Below are 20,000 nucleotides of genomic sequence, written 5' to 3' on the forward strand. Positions count from 1 at the left end.
TGAAGATATGCAGGCTAGGTCAGATTTTTTTTAAATCCACAAGTCAAGGATTATGGTGTGCAGACAGAATTGTGAAAAATGAGACCACAACAGATCAACCATGATCTTTTTGAACAGCAGAGCTGCTGAAAAGGGCCAAATGGCCTACTCCTTCTAAGTCCTAGATGTGCATTCTTAGATAGTCTGTGATTTTGCCATGGTAGGGCTGCCAATCTCTAAGTAGAATTTTCATATTCCCAGGATCTCTAGATTACCAATCCAGTGACATTACCACTGTGCCACCACTTTCCTCATAAGCAACATGATCCATAACTTTTAAATGTAATCGTTTTATTTGCTTCACTAACATGCATCCCATTTCCTACAGCAAAATTTTAGTTTCAGGAGTTAAAATTATGTACTAAACCACAAATCATGAACAGGATATTTGCAACAGCCCACATCTATCCTAATTCAGATCTGCTTCAATGCCTTTGATTTATGGCTATCTTCACATTATTTCTTATATCATCAGCCACCAGGTTATAGAACATAGAACATAGAACAGTACAGCACAGAACAGGCCCTTCAGCCCACAATGTTGTGCCGACCATTGATCCTCATGTATGCACCCTCAAATTTCTGTGACCATATACATGTCCAGCAGTCTCTTAAATGACCCCAATGACCTTGCTTCCACAACTGCTGCTGGCAACGCATTCCATGCTCTCACAACTCTCTGCGTAAAGAACCTGCCTCTGACATCCCCTTATGCTGGTCTTTTGACCTGTACTTCATTCCATCTCTTACAGCCACCCCTCCATCACCCAGATCTCACTTCATACAATTTCCTTGCTTTAAATTACTCTCTTGCCTCTTTTGAAAACTTTTCAAAAGCCTTGCATTTGGTTGAGTCTAAGTATTGAAAAACAGGCAAGCAGTGGGTGGGACAGATCATATGGGTCAGGATTTTATATTGACTGCTACAGCTAGATCCAGAATTTGGAAAGTGAATGGGAAGTGAATCATTTACAGTAAATCTGTACTTGGATTAGATTCAGGTCTGCCAGACGCACTGGGTTATTTATTTCAAACAATAACACTGTTACGGGCCAGACTTACTTGAACCAGCATGAAAGGATCTAAAAGCTGTGGGAAATGAAAACTGTCTACACATCCAATATTTACAGTAATGAGTTTTCCTTACTAATGTACTTGCCCTGGATTCAACTTGGTCCCAGTGCAAATAAATTGACATTGTTATGAATATTTTCATTCTTTAGTTTATATCAAACAGAGTGACTGTATCAAACAAATACAAAGGAAACCTGGAAAACAGAAGTGAGACAAAAAGAGAGAATAAGAGAAAATATTCGCTGTGGTTCAGTGGTTAACACTGCTGCTTAACAGCGCCAGGGACCCGGGTTCAATTCCATCCTTGGGCGACTATCTGTGTGGAGTTTGCACATTCTCCCTGTGTCTGCTTGGGTTTCCTCCCACAGTCCAAAGATGTGTAGATTAGGTGGATTGGCCATGCTAAATTGCCCATAGTGTTCAGGGATGTCGAGCTTAGGTGGATTTTAAGGGGATGGGTGGAATGCTGTAAGTGGGTAGAGCCAATCTACCATCCCCTGAGAAAAAGAACAGGAAATGACATCACCAACCCAAGGAAACCTAACCAGATAAATAGAAAGCGGGACATAACACCAGCGCTTCGTCGGAGGCTCACTGATGATGTTACCTAGAATGGTGACGAAACGTCTGAAAACTAACCTTCCAGCTCAGCGAGCAAACTCACATCCAGAACCTCAACCTGAGCTACAAATCTTCTCAAAACTCGCTAATGCTCTAAGGGTTGGTGTGGACTTGCTAGGCCGAAGGGCCTGTTTCCACACTGTAGGGATTCTATGTGAATGTGATATGCAAACATTAGCAACTTCATCAAGGTTTAAACATGGAAAAGGCAATCAAATTAAAAAAAGAGCTAAGTAGTACTGAAAAGATCATGAGTGCGGTGTCTGTCTCTACTAACGAACAGAATGTCACCAATAATATAAAGAAGGAATGGGTAGTAGAAAAATGGAAATGGATATGGAAGATAGACCAAGAGGGACAGCAACGCTCAAAGCAGAAAAGTTACCAAGTCAAGAATGGAATCTGAGAAAAAAGCTAGAAAATGCAGATGCTGGGCTCGCAGTCTTACATTTTTCACTGCAGAGGCAGCAATACGGGAAACAACAGCTAACTTCTGCACAGCAAGCTCACAGAAACAGCAATGAGGAAATAACTAGGCAACCTGATGACTGAAACACTCTTACTGGACTGAACATGAAGCAGAACCACAAAACAAAAATACAATATAATAGCAGATGCTTAAAATTAAATAAAGAAAACATCTGAAATATGCAGTTGGTCCTGTAGTACCTATGGAGACAAATAGAATGAACATTCTATCTTATTTTGGAATAGAAATCTTAGGCATGTAATAGAAGTGCAAGGTAAGTAAAGAACTAAGAAGATGAAAAATTGAGTGAAATGCAGGAGAGATAAAATGACAAGATATTGTAGGAGCAAAAAGGGGTAGTGGGACAATCAAAAGAACAAAAAATTAGAACATGGAACACAAAACACAGAGCTATACAGTACAGGAACTGGCCCTTTGGCCCACAATGTTGTGTCAAACATGACACCAAATTAAACTAATCCCTTGTGCACGCCCATTGTCAGATCCCTCAGTTCCTCGTAGATCCATGCGCTAATCTAAAAGCCCCTTAAACACCCCTTACATATTGGCCCCCACCACCATCTCTGGCAGTGCTTTCCAGACACCTACCAATCTGTGTTAAAAAAAACTTGCCCCTCACATCTCCTTTGAGCTTTGCCCCCTCACCTTAAATGCATGCCCTCTGGTATTAGACATTTCAACTCTGGGAAAAAGATTCTGACTGTCAACCCTATCTACGCGTTCCATAATTTTATAGACTTCTTCCAAGTCTCCCCTCAACTTCCATTACTCCAGAGAAAAATATTCCTGGCTTTTCTAGCCTCTTCTCATACCTCATACCCTCTAAAGCAGGCAGCATCTTGGTAAGCCTCTTCTGTGCCTCTCCAAAGACTCCAAACCCTTCCTTTAAAGCAGCGACCTGAAATGAACCAATACTCTATGTGAACCCTACCCAGAATTATTATAAAGCCGCAACATTGTACTCAATGCCCCAACCAACATGACTGCCTGTTGTTTCTCTGGCAAGGCCAATTGCGCCTTGATCTGATAGTTGCCCTCTAAAATGGCCTAAACAAGCCTAAGAGCCAACCACATTGCTGTAGCTGACTCACACAGGCAGCAGATTTCTCTCACTAAATACGCATTGGTTTACTAGAGTGAACTTTACGGTTTCATTGTCATTGTTGCCGAGGCTAATTGCAGATTTCTTCATTTAATTTAAATTGATATGTCTCATTGGGGTAACACACTAGAAATCAAGCCCCGCCACTCCTAAAGTTGACATAAAAGTTAAAAACTTATCAAAGTACACAAAGTTCCTAATTTGCCGTCAGATAGGCTCAGGTTAATAGAAGATAATGGACCAGGTTTCTGTACTGAACAAGAACTACTAATTACTACAAACAAATAGACTTTAACCACAGGGAAACAACTATGAACTGTCAAAATACAACACTGCTAGTTGAAACTCCTTATTTCTATCCCAAGACTGACCCCACTACCCACATACAGACAAATTTAAATAAAAAATTCTAAAGGATGGAGGAGGAAAATTACTGGGGAAGCAGTACCATGACCCTGGGCTCAGGGTGCCCTGAGATGATCCTTTTGTTTGCCATGATGTCCTGTTCCTCAGTCACGTTTCACTTCTTCACAGGAGTCATAGTTGGTTGGTGCACCAACTGCACAGCAACCAGTGATGAAAAATAACCTGGCTTTCTTCAGGGTTTTAGTATTTAACTACAGGGAAAGACATACCATGTGCCCTTGCAGCAATACAAAGGCACTTGTCAGTATCATCCATACCCACAACCTGTTCAGTTACCCAGGAGCCAATCAGATAATTGCTGTCAGGCCACTGGCCTTCAGCATCCACAACTGGTAATGATTCACAAACCAATCAGCAACCTGTTGCTGGCTGAAACTCACTTTGTACACATTCCAAGGTGCCAAAAAGTCTTTGAACAGTTTGAGCAGAGCAGCAGCGTGCACAGCGCTTACAATAAGTTTCAGTAACTTGCTTTTTAAAAATGCAGCAATTTCCTCCACCAACAGGCCCAAAGAACCCTAACCCAAAACCTAACCCTGGATAGCTAGGAATATTCAGGACAGGATGAGAAAGAGAGGCTTCAAGCAAGGGGAGAAAATCAGCTGAGGTCCAAGTAGAGTTTAGAAAGTATGATCTTAAGAAAGCAAATAGCAGAGCAAAGCAGGGTTTTAAAAACAAAGAGGCAGGTAAGATTAGGGAGAATCCCGAGATATTTTAGAAATATCTCAAGTGAAGAGGATAACTGAAGAAACAATTAGGCCCATTCAAGAGCAACCTGTGCTTGGAGCCAAGGTTCGTTGGTAGAATGTTGAATGAAGATCTTCACATCTACGTTCACTTCGGAGAATCTCAGTACAGATTTCAGGTAGACGGACCAAGAGGCTCATGAGCAGTTTGACAGAGGAAATGATGTGATTTTTGGGGCTTACACATGGATAAATCCCAGGGTCCGTCCCAGGGATGAATTGTATCCCAAGCAGCTATGGGAGTCAAGGAAGGAAATTAAAAGGTTCACACAATTATAAAAAAATTCTTCTCTGGCCACAGGGTGGTGCTGGAGGACTGCTAACATGTTTCCATTTTTCAAAAAGAATGACAATTTTTAGAACAGTACAGGCCCTTCAACCCACGATGTTGTGCCAAACTTTTACCGTAAACCTAAGGTCTATGTAACCTCCACCCCACCTTATACTATCATCCATATGCCTATCTAATAGCCACTTAAATGCCCCGAATGAGGCCGACTCCACTACCCTCTCCGGCAATGCATTCCACACCCCAACCACTCTCTGGGTAAAGAACCTACCTCTGATATCTCCCCTACATCTTCCTCCACTCACTTTAAAACTATGCCCCCTTGTAATAGTTACCTCTACCCTAGGAAAAAGTCCCTGGCTGTCTACTCTAACTATACCTCTGATCATTTTGTACACCTATAATCAAGTCACCTCTCATCCTTCAAATGCTAGAGATAAACCAGGAGAATTACAGCCTAGTGAGTCTTACGTCAGTGGGACTGACACTATTGGAGGAGAGAATTAATCTCCACTTGGACAAGCAAAGTTTGATCAGAATGACCTAAATATTACAAAACAATCAACTGCAGATGCTAGAGATCTGAAACAAAAACAAAGTGCTGGAGAAACTCAGGTCTGGTAGCATCTGCAGAGAAAGATTTCTTCAGCGCACACTGCTCATTATCAGAATGCCACCTGGGCCTCAACCGTTAAATTATGAGTAGAAATCACACAAATAAGGATTGTATTTTCTAGAATTTAGCTGGTGATTAGATTGAAGCTTAAAATATTGCGGGGAAAAGATGGTTTCTGTCTATTCACCCTTTTCCCACTGGGTGGGGAGTTTGGATTACGAGGCATAACTTTAAAAACAAGACCTAGCTGCATCATAATTATGAAGGGCGTGGACAGGGTAGATTGTGAGAATCTTTTCCCCATGGCAGATGTGTCTAAGACCAGATGCCATAGGTTGAAGGTGAGGAGTCAGTGTTTTAGAAGAGATCTGAGGAAGTTATTTTTCACCCTGAAAATGGTAGAAATATGGAGTTTGCTGCCTGAGAGGGTGGAGCAGGAGGTACTTTCACGATATTTAAGAACCATCTGGGCCAGGACTTAAAATGCAACATCATAGTAGGCTATGGACCAAGTGCTAGTAAATGGGATTAGCGTAATTTGTAGTTTGTTGGCAGGCCAAAGGGCGTGTTTCTATGTTTTTTGACTCCGAGACCCTGAAAAACAAACTGAATGCCAGCTGGTTGTTTTCCAGTCGATCAAAACAAAATTTTAATCTGTCACTGTTTCCTGGCCCACTGCTGTTTTTTTTTAGCGAGGTAGAGACTTGTGCAGATCATGAGAGTATACTTGATCTTATAATTGTGTTTCGGTGCCCTCTTATGGCAATCTGATGGTCATTCAGCTTTTTAGGTGTTTCAATCTCCTGTCCAAACTCTGAGAAAAAATTAATCCTGTAGACATGCCCTGCAGTGAAGATCTTATGCTCAAAACTTCCCTTTTCTGTCACTGGCGACTATGCCCTGGCATGTTAAGTGCTCACCCAGACTCCTCTTAAATGTTTGCGAGAGTACCCATGTCACCGCCCGCTCAGGTAATATGTTCCATATGTCTACCACCCTCTTATAAATATTTCCGTCAGATCCCTCTCAACCACTTACTTCTCACCTTAAACTTGTGCCTCCTAGCCTTAAACTCATCCACAATGGGGAAAAGATTCTCGCAATCTACCTCTCAATATACCTCTCAATTTAATGCAGAATTTTCACACTCAAAAGACAGAATCACATACACATATTTAAAGTGGACTCCACAACAGCGTCTTTTGCGAGGGAGGGTGTTTGAATTGGTTCTTAAGGAATAGGGTTTGGAACTGGGACAGGCTGTGGCCTTCTCAATATTTAATTACAGAACATTTCAGCTCATCAGTATTGAATAAGCAGTTGGCTAATTTAGCAGCAGCAGAGAGACGGTGAGGTAAAGTTGGATGTTGTTAATGTATCAGTGAAAAGAAATGCCATGGATTCAGGTGATTTTTGGCTAAAGGCAATGAGCAGCTCAGAAATATCACAGCTACAGGAATGTCATTTTTGTCCAAAATTTAACATGATTTGTAGCAGAAACAGAGTGCACCCAACAAACTGAAGATGTCATTCCTTTTATTGTTGAGGTAGAATGCAACCAACTCCCCTCACAGCTATATGACTTGAGCCCAGTAATTGCATGAGTGACAGTATTTAGTTGGCAAGATGACAGCATTACTGGAAAGGCTAAAGCATATTGCTCAGCCCTAATTGCCCTTGAGGTGGTGGTAGTCAGCTGCCCTCTGGAACCACAGGAAGTACAACGTTAGGGCTGTTAGCAAAGGAGCTCCAGCTTTTTAACTCCACAGCAATAAACAAGCAGCTTTACGTATCCAACTTTGATGCTGTTCTTGGAGAGGCGTGTGCAGGTAATGATGATGTCAAAGGTTTGGGAGCAGCCTTGGTGAGTTGATGCAGTGAATCTTGTATATAGTACAGACTGTTGGCACGATATATCAGTGGTAGAGAAACTGCCTAGCTAAGGCTTCTTTGTCCTGGATAGCGTTAAGCTTCCCAAGTGTTGTTGGAGCTGCACTCATCCAGGCAAGGGGCAAGTGTGTCATCACACTTCTGACTTGTACCTTGTAAGTGCTAAAGAGGCTTTGGGGAGCCAGGAGCCGAGTTATTGCTGCAGAACTCCTACCCTCTGACCTGCTTTTGTGGTCACAGTATTTGTATGGCTGGTCCAGTTCAATTTCTGGTCAGTGATAAACTTCAGAATCTATATTGTTTTGGAATTCAGTGATGCAAATATCATTGCACATCAAGGGGAAATGACCAGATCCTGTCTTGTTGGAGATCATTATTGCCTAACACTTGTCAGCACAAATCTCAAATGCTACTTATCAGTCCAAGCCTGAAGATGATAGAAGATAGTGAGAAACCAGGTACTTCAACCTAGATGTTGCACTAGTATAAGGATAAACTGCCACAGTTTGTATGATGGTGGACAAATCAGTTCTGATGGCCAGAGGCCTTTAAACCCAAAGGACACTGTCAAAGGTGCTAATCAATGGAAAAGTAAAACTATTATAAATAGATGGGGAAGGCTGCTGCAACATATACAAAAGCTGGATAAATTTAAAGGATAAGGGGCATGGAGGTTAGACCAATGGATTGGGAATGTGATGTACTAAGGTAGAAGGCAAGAAAATGCAGTGTAAGCTCAACAGATGGGTCCAGGAGCAAACATGTCCCTACAAAAAGATCACAATCAATTAAATGAAATCCAAAGTACAGGAGGGGGGAAAAAAATCAAACAATAGCAATCCAGAAAGAGACAGAGGTGAGATACACAATGCAGTTTAACAAGGGTAAGAACTGTTGTTCAAGCCAGGAACACCACAAGGAGCAAAGCTCATGTGAGCCATAATTCTTAATGGCCATGAACAAACTAGAAGGCAAATTGACAAATAAAAAAATCAACAAAAGCTACAAAACTGTAGAGAATTTGGGGTGTACACAGAGTTAACAGATAGGGAACAACCGAATCTATCACAGATGGATATGCACCAAAAAGGTATTGCCTAATCGGCTAACAAAGCTGAAGTTAGGCTAATGCACGATAGGTTGAAGATAAACTAAGAGATTAAGATGCATGGGTTGATTCAACAGTAAAAGAAGCAATTTTGATTTTTTTATTAAAACTTTGTTAGCAGTAAATTCTTGTAGATCAACTGTAATTAAAGCTGCATTGCTGCAGGGACGCTAGTTTAAGTTACACTTCTTCATTCTCCAAAAGCGGTAGCAAATGCAGTGAGGACTATCTAGTAGTTAGTTAATTGTGTATTAGCCTAATGATCCTCTAAAGTTTGGTACTTCAGACTAAGGCTTGTCTTATTAAAATTGGATTGTCTTCAATTTAAAAGCAGATCCTGCCATGCTTTAATGGCACCATAACGGCAGCTTTCGAGCACCTTTATGATGCTTGATGATGAGTTTTTTCGAGAGGCAGGAGCATTGAGTTTTAAAACATGGTTATATATGGGCTAAAAATAGAACTCAAAATTGAAAGACAAGCTTTTGGGCATTTATGCACATTGGTTTGGTAACCAGGCAGAAGAGTGCCACTGTGCAATGGCGATCTTATTTGGAAAATGTTAATCTCGCTAATAATCAAAGTAGGACCTCACAAAAAGATGCAGCAGATTCCAAGACAGAAATGGAGGAATTTCAAAGTTTGATCAGACAGGTGAATTCGCTATGCACCCAAATGATGCCAGTTTTGATAAGAGTGTAAGAGCTGAGAATGACTGTGAAAAATCCCTAAAGTGAAAGATGTTAATCTGGTGGACAAAGCATTGAGTTCTGAAATTTCCTTTGGGAGATGTCAAGATCGGGCAATTGTCTGTGTGGAGTTTACACATTCTCCCTGTGTCTGCATGTGTTTCCTCCGGGAGCTCCAGTTTCCTCCCACAGTCCAAAGATGTGCAGGTTAGGTGGGTTGGCCATGCTAAATTGCCTGTAATGTTCAGGGATGTGTAGATTAGGTAGGTTATAGGGGAATGGGTTTGGGTGAGTGTTCTGAAGGTTGGCGTGGACCTGTTGGGCCGAACAGCCTGTTTCCATACTGTGGGTTATCTATGATTCAATGAACACGAAACCTGCAACTTATTGGCAGAGACACTCACTCTTGGTGAGGTAGTGGATATCACATTTTTCTTCGCAAAAAATATTGGAAAATATTCAAAAGAAAAAAAATTCAGCAGCAATACACATCAAGTGCTACACTGATTATGGGTTACTATGGGATAATGAAGTCTCAACAAAATATATGAATGAGAAAAGACTGACAGTCAATATTACAATTTTAAAACAGATACTGGAGAATGGAGAGATCTTTCAACTGAAATGGGTGGATAGCAGCAGCAGTAATCTAATTGTTTTAAAAAGAAATCAGCAAGCTTCCCTGAAAATCTGTTGGACATACTGGAAACAGGATTCTTGGAAACGTAACATGCAAAGAAAAAAAGTGGGAATATAACCTGTTGCCACTCTGCATGTTTTGGTTGTTTTCTCACAAAAGTTGATTTACCTAAAAAGAAAACAGGGATTGTTATCATTTAATCTGTTCTAAAGGAATGTCTGTGACCAAATGAAATGAGAACCGGTAATGGATATATTAATGAAGAGTTAATTGGGTTTGAATTAGGTATATAAATGTTAGGCATTTAATTAGGTATATAAACATTGAGAGGTAGTAATTAGTGGGGAAGAGTGTGACTAACTGAAATAAAGGTTTCCCATAACAATGTGGGCTTGCATTTCATTTAAATACTGTTGTCTATCTGAGTATGACATTCTGGGGTCTACCAAACTCTTCAGTAAGCTCTCCAGCCAGTCATACTGTTCTTAGCAAACCACAGCACTGGCCCAGGCTTTACATAACAACAGCTCAAGAGGCCGCACACAGCCACTTTCAATTGGTTAATGGTATGGTCACAAGAAACACTCACTTATCAAGCTGGTCAGGACTCCCGTTGCAGTTTGTCCCTCAACAAGCTGAGTTCATTAAACCAGAGGCCAGGAACCTGCAAAAGTACAGACAGGGTGAGCAGAAACCTGCAGGAACAGCAGACACAGTATCAAGCCACCATGAAAGTCACTCTATCATCGTCAAATGCAATACACAGTCATTGCAACAATAACGCGAAAATCGCACTACTTCAGCTTGGCCAATTCTCCATGAGAAATGAAAGGATAATGCACTGAGATGGGAGCGTGAACATGAAGGGATTATGAACACAACAGTGACAGTCCTCTGGTTTTCAAACTGAATGTCAACACATAACTCAACAACAGACAACAGAAACGAACCACTGAGAAGACAAAGTCACAACCTGAATTAATTTTGAACGAGAATAAAATACAACCAAACACAACGAAAATCTGGACAGCACTGAGACAAAGGTTCTCAAAACAGGAAAGGCCGAGACACTGAATGCACTGCAGTTGATAATCAACATTCACTGGGGTATGGTCCCACGGGTGCCAACCTGCTATGGGTTACAGGTACACAGGCACACGGGCACTGACTCTCGCCAGGGCACGGGCACAGGCACTGACTCTCTCTGGTCCTGCAATGGACCAGAGCAGGTGTAGGCGTAGGCGTAGGCTGAGTCCCAAAGCAGAACCAGGTTAGATAGTGTTGCCTTGTGCTCCGTGAAACCCACACACGCACCAACCCTCAGCGGGGCACAGGCCCCCGCATGCACCGACCTAAAATGTCACCTCCTCTTTACCCATATAAAACCTTTAGATCTCTCAGGGCAGTGATTTGAATGAAATTCAGAGATCTGTATGCACGTATTTATCAATCAAAACCTTCTAAGTGATTAACGATTTAACAGCATCTTAGATTTGTTTAATACATCCTCCTCAGTGGTGTGACCCTTTGATCTTTTACTTATAAATTCTGTCTGGTTCCACCTCTCTCACTAACACCTGAAAAAGGAGCGAAGCTCCAAAAGCTTGGGTTTTCAAACAAACCTGTTGGACAATAATCTTGTGATTTCTGTCATTTTCTAAAAGGGGAAAGGCTTCAGAAATCTGAAGTACAAAAGAATTTAGGAGTCCACGTTCAGGATTCTCTTAAGTTTAATGTGGAGGTTCAGTTGTCAGTTGGGCAACTGCAATACTTACATTCATTTCAAATGAGCTAGAACACTAGAGTGGGATTCATTTCAAATGAGCTAGAACACTAGAGTGGGTATGTACTGGTGAGGTTTTGCAAGGCTCTGATCAGATGACATTCAATATATTGTAAGTGGTTTTGGGCACTGTATCTACAGAAGAATTTGCTGTCATTGGAGGGGGGCACAGCAGATTTACAAGAATGATCCCGACAATGAAGGGCTTGTCACATTGTGTTCATTGGTCAGTGCACTCAGTACAGGAGTTGGGAGGTCATGTTGCAGCTGTACAGGACATTGATGAGGCCACTTATGCAATACAGCATTCAGTCCTGGTCACCCCACTACAAAAAATGTTGTTGTTAAATCTGAAAGTGTTCAGAAAAGATTTATTAGGATACTGCCAGGATTGAAGGATTCAAACTATAGGGAGAGGCTGAATAGGCTGGGGCTGCTTTCCCTATAGGATGGGAGACAGAGGGATGACTTAACAGAGGTCTATAAAATCATGAAGGGCATAGATAGAGGAGAGGAGTCCAAAACTAGAAAGTAGTGATTGTAATGAGGTCAGTCAGGTAGACTCATGCAATGTCAGTTCTCTGATTGGGGCTGATAATCTGGTCCAATAAGGGAGCCCTGTCTGACAGGTAAGAACAGAAGTGTCAGACATCCTGTTACTCTGAGAGCTGGATCAGTGTCAAGGAATCGCCACATGTAAATAAAGGGTGAACTAGTGATGGGAGACTGGTATGTGTGAAGTTATTTTAGTAGTGATGAGTGAAAAGCATGCTCCTCAAGAAATTCGCTCACAACAGTCATTTTTGAGCTGGTTAGGCTTTTCTACCAACATGCCATTACTTGGGTAGCTTGACTCATTCGATCTTGTTGTTGAAGGCAAGGCCCAGTAGCCCAGTATGTGGAAAGACTTGTATCATTGTTTCTGAGAAATAATATTGCACAAATGAACAGAAAAGAATAATTCCCCTTACAGCTTGTGGACCCACAGCTTTTTTAGTCATTAGGTACCTAACTTTCCCTGAGGCACCAGCTACGAAAACCTTTCAAGAGTTGACAGACTTACTTAAGGAATGTCATGGCACCAAGTGTCCTTTAATTCTGAGATGCTATCAGTCTTAACCAGAGGAATCGTATTGGGATTTCTGACAGGATTAAGACAGGCAGAGGAATGTGACTTTGCTTTAAGCATTAATGAGATGCTGAAAGACCTTTTCATTTGTGGGATTAGTGACGTAACCAAGTAAAACTGTTTAGTAACTGAAGGCCAAATGGACTTCAAACAAGTCCTACAACTGGCATTGGAAAATGTGGCAAGTGGAATGGGTTGCCATGGGGGCTCAGTGGTTAGCATCGCTGCCTCAAACCGGCAGGGATCCGGATCCAATTCCAGCCTCTGGCGACTGTCCCTCTGGAGTTTGCACATTCTCCTCTTGTCTGCATGGGTTTCCTCTGGTTGTTTTGATTTCTTCCCACAGTCCAATGATGCGCAGGTTAGCTGGATTAGCCATGTTAAATTGTCCATAGGGTCCAGGGATGTGCAGACCAGGTGGATTAGCCATGGTAAATGCAGGGTTTCAGAAATAGGGTATGGTGGTGTGATAGTGGGATGCTCTTCGGAGGGCCAGTGTATACTTGATGGAGCAAATGGCCTGCTCCCACACTGTAGGGATTCCAAGATGCTATGCAACGTGTAAGTTGCAGGGAATTCCAATTGAAGTAGACACTCGCCAGGCCAACTGAGCTTGAGAACACCACTTGAGTGAAGGCACATAGCCTTCAACGGGTCTCATCCTGAACAGAGGGATTCTAGGTCAGCCCACTGCAAAACCCCAAAACAAAGCCAAGCCTCTGCCAAACTTGAGTTTTTTTGAGGATCCGGGCTCGCAAGCCACTGTATACTCAAGACAGCAAAAAGGTCGCACGTGACCCAAATTGAGTGAAAGAACTCAAATGCCAGTAGCCACTCTGGGAAGTCCACCACCTGTTTTGGAACTGTTAAACTGTGTTGCAACTCCTAAGTCAGAACCAAACGAAAAAAACATTTGCTTAAATGGTCATCCGGTTCTAATGGAGATTGATACCAGCGCAGCCATTTCAGGGATCACAGAACTGGTCTTTAATAAAATTTGTTCCAGATACCAACCCTTAAATTAGCGCATGACCAGGCCAAGACTGAGAACGTATCCTGGGGAACCTTTGCACATTAAGGATACAACTGTGGTTCTGGTCTCTTACGAGAAGCAGCTGGTTCAGTTATGATTGATTGGAGTAAAAGTCTCAAGCCCAAGCTTGATGGGGCAAAATTGGTTGAGAAATATTCACCTAGATTGGCTCAACATTTTCTGATTAGAAAAATCGGAATTCCCAATAAAATACTCAGCAGATTTTCATGAAGGTCTATGGACTATCAAAGGAGCCAAGACCACCTGGCATGTTGACCAGCAATCAATTCTACAATTCTGCAAGGACCATTCGGTGCCATTTGCTTTACGGGCAAGAGTAGAGTCAGAAATCAGAAGGATGGGAAGTGAAGGAATTATCAGACCAGTCCAGTTTATGGAATGAGCAGCACTGGTCACTCCAATTGCGAAGCTTAATGGGTCATTTCGCCTTTGTGGGGATTTTACACAAATGGTAAACCAATTTTCGCAGCTGGATAAATACCCAATCCCTTACATACAGGATTTATATGCAAAGTTGGCAACTGCTGTCCTTCACAAAGCTGCGCATGAGCCATACGTACTTGGAATTGCGGTTGGATGAGGATTCCCTCAGTAATATCGTTAAGTGTTTGTACACAAGTCTGCCATTGCAGGAATCATCGGCCTGTGCAATTTTTCAGCAGACAATGGAGAACATTTAACAATGTCTACCCCAGGTCACCATGCATCCAGATGTCAGGCTTAGAACTGGGAAGACCAGTAATGGGCATTTAGAGAACTTGGACATAGTTGTAAGTCATTTCTCCCAGCTTGGCCTCCACCAACGAAGTGAAAACTATATGTTGCAGGAACCCTAAGTGAGTTAACAAGGCCAGGTTACTCCCTTTGGAAGATAAAGTGAGGGCAATCAAAGATGTCCTAGCTTGTAGCAAATCAGACACTTGAAAAGTTTTAAATTGCACTGCTACAATGGAGCACACGTGACAATAAAAGAATATTGTGTATTGTATTGCACTGTATTGAATTGAACTGCTGAGAAGACAAGGACACAGCCTAAATTAACTTTGAGCAGTTCAATACCATCAACCGCACAACAAAAATAGGCACATTATGGAGACAAATGTTCTCAAAAAAGCACAGAACGAGTCAGAGAATGCAAACGGGTGACAGCCTTGGTGCCGCATACACAAACATTCACTGGGACACGGGTTCTCACTCCACTCCGGCCCTCCATGGGATGCAGCTCCTGTCTACACATGGGCCCTCCCTGGGGTACGTTCCACCAGGCGCTGACCTTCAATGGGGTACAGTGCTGTATGGGATTGTAGCCCAGTGAGAGACAGGCCCGCACGCGCGCGGGCTACCAGTGGGGGTGCAGGCTCTCCCACACAAACTGCGCCTCCCCCTGGGGTTCTGGGTGCCATATACACACACACACACACACACACAGTGCCTCACCCTGGGGCACGGGGTACGTGTTCCCCCACACTGACTCTCACTGGGGTACGTGTTCCCCCACACTGACTCTCACCGGGGTACGTGTTCCCACCTGAACCAGAGGGGTACCGATATCCTGGGGGAGAAATTTGCTCAGGCTATTCGGGTGGGTTTAAACTAATTCAGTTGGGGGATGGGCACCAAAATTGTAGTTCGACTATAGAAAAGGTTGAGAGTAGGGTGGTCCGAAATAAAGTTTCAGGGATGCTAGATGGCACCGGCAAGCAAGAAGTTGGTTTGAAGTGTGTCTACTTCAATGCCAGGAGCGTCTGGAATAAGGTGGGCGAACTTGCAGCATGGGTTAGTACCTGGGACTTCGATGTTGTGGCCATTTCGAAGACATGGATAGAGCAGGGACAGGAATGGTTGTTGCAGGTTCCGGGATTTAGATGTTTCAGTAAGAACAGAGAAGATGGTAAAAGGGGCGGAGGTGTGGCATTGTTGGTCAAGGACAGAAATGATGTTTGGGGACTCGTCAACTGAGGTAGTATGGGCTGAGGTTAGAAAGAGGAATGGAGAGGTCACCCTGTTGGGAGTTTTCTAGAGGCCTCCGAATATTTCCAGAGATGTAGAGGAAAGGATAGCAAAGATGACTCTCGATAGGAGTGAGAGAGACAGGGTAGTTGTCATGGGGGACATCAACTTTCCAAATATTGAGTGGGAACACGATAGTTCGAGTATGATAAATGGGTCAGTTTTTGTCCAGTGTGTGCAGGAGGGCTTCCTGACACAGTATGTAGATAGGCCAACAAGGGGCGAAGCCACATTAGATTTGGTACTGGGTAATGAGCCTGGCCAGGTGTTAGATTTGGAAGTAGGTGAGCACTTTGGTGATAGCGATCACAATTCTGTTATGTTTACTATGGTGATGGAAAGGGATAGGTGTATAGCACTGGGCAAGAGTTATAGCTGGGGGAAAGGCAATTACAATGAGATTAGGCAAGATTTAGGGAGCATAGGATGGGGAAGGATACTGCAGGGGATGGGCACATTAGAACTGTGGAGCTTATTCAAGGAAAAGCTCCTGTGCGTCCTAGATAAGTATGTACCTGTCAGGCAGGGAGGAAGCTATAGAGCGCGGGAGCACTTGAGGGCTACAAGGTAGCCAGGAAAGACTTAAAGAGAGAGCTCAGAAGAGTCAGGAGGAGACGTGAGAAGTTGTTGGCGGATAGGATCAGGGTAAACCCTAAGTCTTTCTATCGGTATTTAAGGAATAAAAGAATGACGAAAGTAAGATTAGGGCCATTCAAGGATAGTAGTGGGAAGTTGTGTGTGGAGTCAGATGAGATAGGGGAAGCGCTAAATGAATAGTTTTCAACAGTATTCACTCTAGAAAACGACAATGTTGTCGAGGAGAATACCGAGATACAGGCTACTAGACTAGGAGGGATTGAGGTTCACAAGGAAGAGGTATTAGAAATCCTTCAGAGGGTGAAGATAGACAAGTCTCCTGGGCCGGATGGGATTTATCCTTGGATCCTCTGGGAAGCCAGGGAGGAGACTGCCGAGCCTTTGGCATTGATCTTTAACTCGTCATTGTCTACAGAAATAGTGCCAGATGACTCGAGGATAGCAAATGTGGTTCCCCTGTTCAAGGAGGGGAGTAGAGACAACCCTGGTAATTATAGACCAGTGAGCCTTACCTCACTTGTCAGTAAAGTGTTGGAAAAGGTTATAAGGGATAGGATTTATAATCATCTAGAAAAGAATAAATTGATTAGGGATAGTCAGCACGGTTTTGTGAAGGGAAGGTCGTGCCTCACAAACCTTATTGAGTTCTTTGAGAAGGTGACCAAACAGGTAGATGAGAGTAAACTGGTTGATGTGGCGTATATGGATTTCAGCAAGGCGTTCGATAAGGTTCCCCACAGTAGGCTATTGTACAAAATGCGGAGGAATGGAATTGTGCGAGACATAGCAGTTTGGATCAGAAATTGGCTTGCTGAAAGAAGACAGAGGGTGGTAGTTGATGGGAAATGTTCATCCTAGAACCAGTTACTAGTGGTGTGCTGCAAGGGTCAGTTTTGGGTCCACTGCCATTTGTCATTTTTATAAATGACCTGGATGAGGGCGTAAAAGGATGGGTTAGTAAATTTGCAGACGACACTCAGGTTGGTGGAGTTGTGGATAGTGACAAAGAATGCTGTAGGTTGCAGAGAGACATAGATAAGCTGCAGAGCTGGGCTGAGAGGTGGCAAATGGAGTTTAATGCGGACAAGTGTGAGGCGATGCACTTTGGTAGGAGTAACCACAAGGCAAAGTACAGGGCCAATGGTAAGATTCTTAGTAGTGTAGAAGAGCAGAGAGATCTCGGTGTCCATTTACACAGATCCTTGAAAGGTGCCACCCAGGTTGACAGGGCTGTTAAGAAGGCACACAGTGTTTTAGCTTTTATTAATAGAGGGATCGAGTTCCAGAACCAAGAGGTTATGGTGAAGCTGTACAAAACTCTCGTGCGGCCGCACTTGGAGTATTGCATACAGTTCTGGTCACCGCATTATAAGGAGGATCTGGAAGCTTTGGAAAGGGTGCAGAGGAGATTTACCAGGATGTTGCCTGGTATGGAGGGAAGGTCTTACGAGGAAAGGCTGAGGGACTTGAGGCTGTTTTCATTAGAGAGAAGGTTGAGAGGTGACTTAATTGAAATGTATAAAATAATCAAGGGGTTAGATAGGGAGGATAGGGAGAGCCTTTTTCCTAGGATGGTGACGGCGAGCATGAGGGGGCATAGCTTTAAATTGAGGGGTGAAAGATATAGGACAGATGTCAGAGGTAGTTTCTTTACTCAGAGAGTAGTAAGGGAATGGAACGCTTTGCTTGCAACGGCAGTAGATCCGCCAACTTTAGGTACATTCAAGTCGTCATTGGATAAGCATATGGACATACATGGAATAGAGTAGGTTAGATGGGCTTGAGATCGGTATGACAGGTCGGCACAACATCGAGGGCCGAAGGGCCTGTACTGTGCTGTTATGATCTATGTTCTATAACTGGGGCAGGTATTCCCACACTGGCTCTCACTGGGATACGTAATCCTCGCCCTCGCCACACACACACACACAACACACACACAACACACGGGCAGGTATTCCCACACCAAACTCTGACCCTCACTGGGGCACGGTCCCACACACACACACACTGGTTCTCACTAGGGTAGAGTCCCACAGTGACACTGACTCTCACTGGCGTGTATACACACACACACACACCGACTCTCACCGGGATACAGTCCCCACCACCCCCAAGTCCCACACACACACCGACCCTCAGTGGGGTACAGCCCCACACACACACACCGACCCTCAGTGGGGTACAGCCCCACACACACACACACCGACCCTCAGTGGGGTACAGCCCCACACACACACACACACCGACCCTCAGTGGGGTACAGCCCCACACACACACACACCGACCCTCAGTGGGGTACAGCCCCACACACACACACACCGACCCTCAGTGGGGTACAGCCCCACACACACACACACCGACCCTCAGTGGGGTACAGCCCCACACACACACACACCGACCCTCAGTGGGGTACAGCCCCACACACACACACACCGACCCTCAGTGGGGTACAGCCCCACACACACACACACCGACCCTCAGTGGGGTACAGTCCCACACACACACACACCGACCCTCAGTGGGGTACAGTCCCACACACACACCGACCCTCAGTGGGGTACAGTCCCACACACACACACACCGACCCTCAGTGGGGTACATACCTACACACACACACACACACACACACTCTGACTGTGACTGGGGTAGAGTCCCACACACACACCGACCTCAGTGGGGTACAGACCCACACCCACACACGGACCCTTTCTGGAGTACAGTCCCAAACACACACACGGACCCTCACTGGGGTACAGTCCAACACACACACACACACACTCTGACTGTGACTGGGGTACAGTCACGCACACACACTGACTCTGACTGGGGTACAGTCCCACACACACAGACCCACTCTCACTGGGGTATAGTCCCACACCCACACTGGGGTACAGGCCCACACACACACTGACCCTCACTGGGGTACCGTCACACACACACACACAGACCCTCACTGGGGTACAGTCACACTCTCACACTGACCCTCACTGGGGTACAGTCACACTCTCACACTGACCCTCACTGGGGTACAGTCACACACGCACACTGACCCTCACTGGGGTACAGTCCCCGCCACACACACACACTGACCCTCACTGGGGTACAGTCTCTCTCACATACACTGACCCTCACTGGCGTACAGTCACACACACACACACACACACACACACTGACCCTCACTGGGGTACAGTCCCACACACACACACACACACACACACACACACACACACACGGACCCTCACTGGAGTACAGTCCCACACACACACACACTGCCTGTGACTGGGGTACAGTCACGCACACGCACACACACACACAGACCCTCACTGGGGTACAGTCCCACACACACACTGACCCTCACTGGGGAACAGTCCCCCCCCCACACACACACACACACTGACCCTCACTGGGGTACAGTCACACACACAGACCCTCACTGGGGTACAGTTCCCCCCACACAGACACTGACCCTCACTGGGGGACCGTCTCACACACACACACACACACACACACTCTGACCCTCACTGGGGTACAGTCTCACACACACACAGACCCTCACTGGGGTACAGTGTCACACACACACACACGGACCCTCACTGGGTACAGTCCAACACGCACACACACACTCTCACTGGGGTACATACCAACACACACACACACACTGACTGTGACTGGGGTACAGTCACGCACACACACA

General features: G+C 44.4%; 1 protein-coding gene across 3 annotated transcripts in view; it reads right to left on the minus strand.

The window, feature by feature from the left end:
* exd3 (exonuclease 3'-5' domain containing 3) overlaps positions 1–20,000 on the minus strand; it is a 644,822-nt gene that overhangs the window by 459,003 nt on the left and 165,819 nt on the right. For 2 of the 3 annotated variants that reach the window (XM_059638356.1, XM_048558801.2), the window contains exons 2-3: positions 10,320–10,394; positions 9,849–9,898 (exon numbers count right to left, since the gene is read on the minus strand). In XM_059638356.1, the coding sequence (XP_059494339.1) occupies positions 9,849–9,865 (17 nt within the window). In that variant the 5' untranslated portion in view covers positions 9,866–9,898; positions 10,320–10,394. The remainder of the gene's footprint in view (positions 1–9,848; positions 9,899–10,319; positions 10,395–20,000) is intronic. The other variant, XM_059638357.1, reaches the window with a different exon arrangement.

This window comes from Stegostoma tigrinum, chromosome 29 (assembly GCF_030684315.1).
Source record: "Stegostoma tigrinum isolate sSteTig4 chromosome 29, sSteTig4.hap1, whole genome shotgun sequence".
Lineage (NCBI taxonomy): Eukaryota > Metazoa > Chordata > Chondrichthyes > Orectolobiformes > Stegostomatidae > Stegostoma > Stegostoma tigrinum.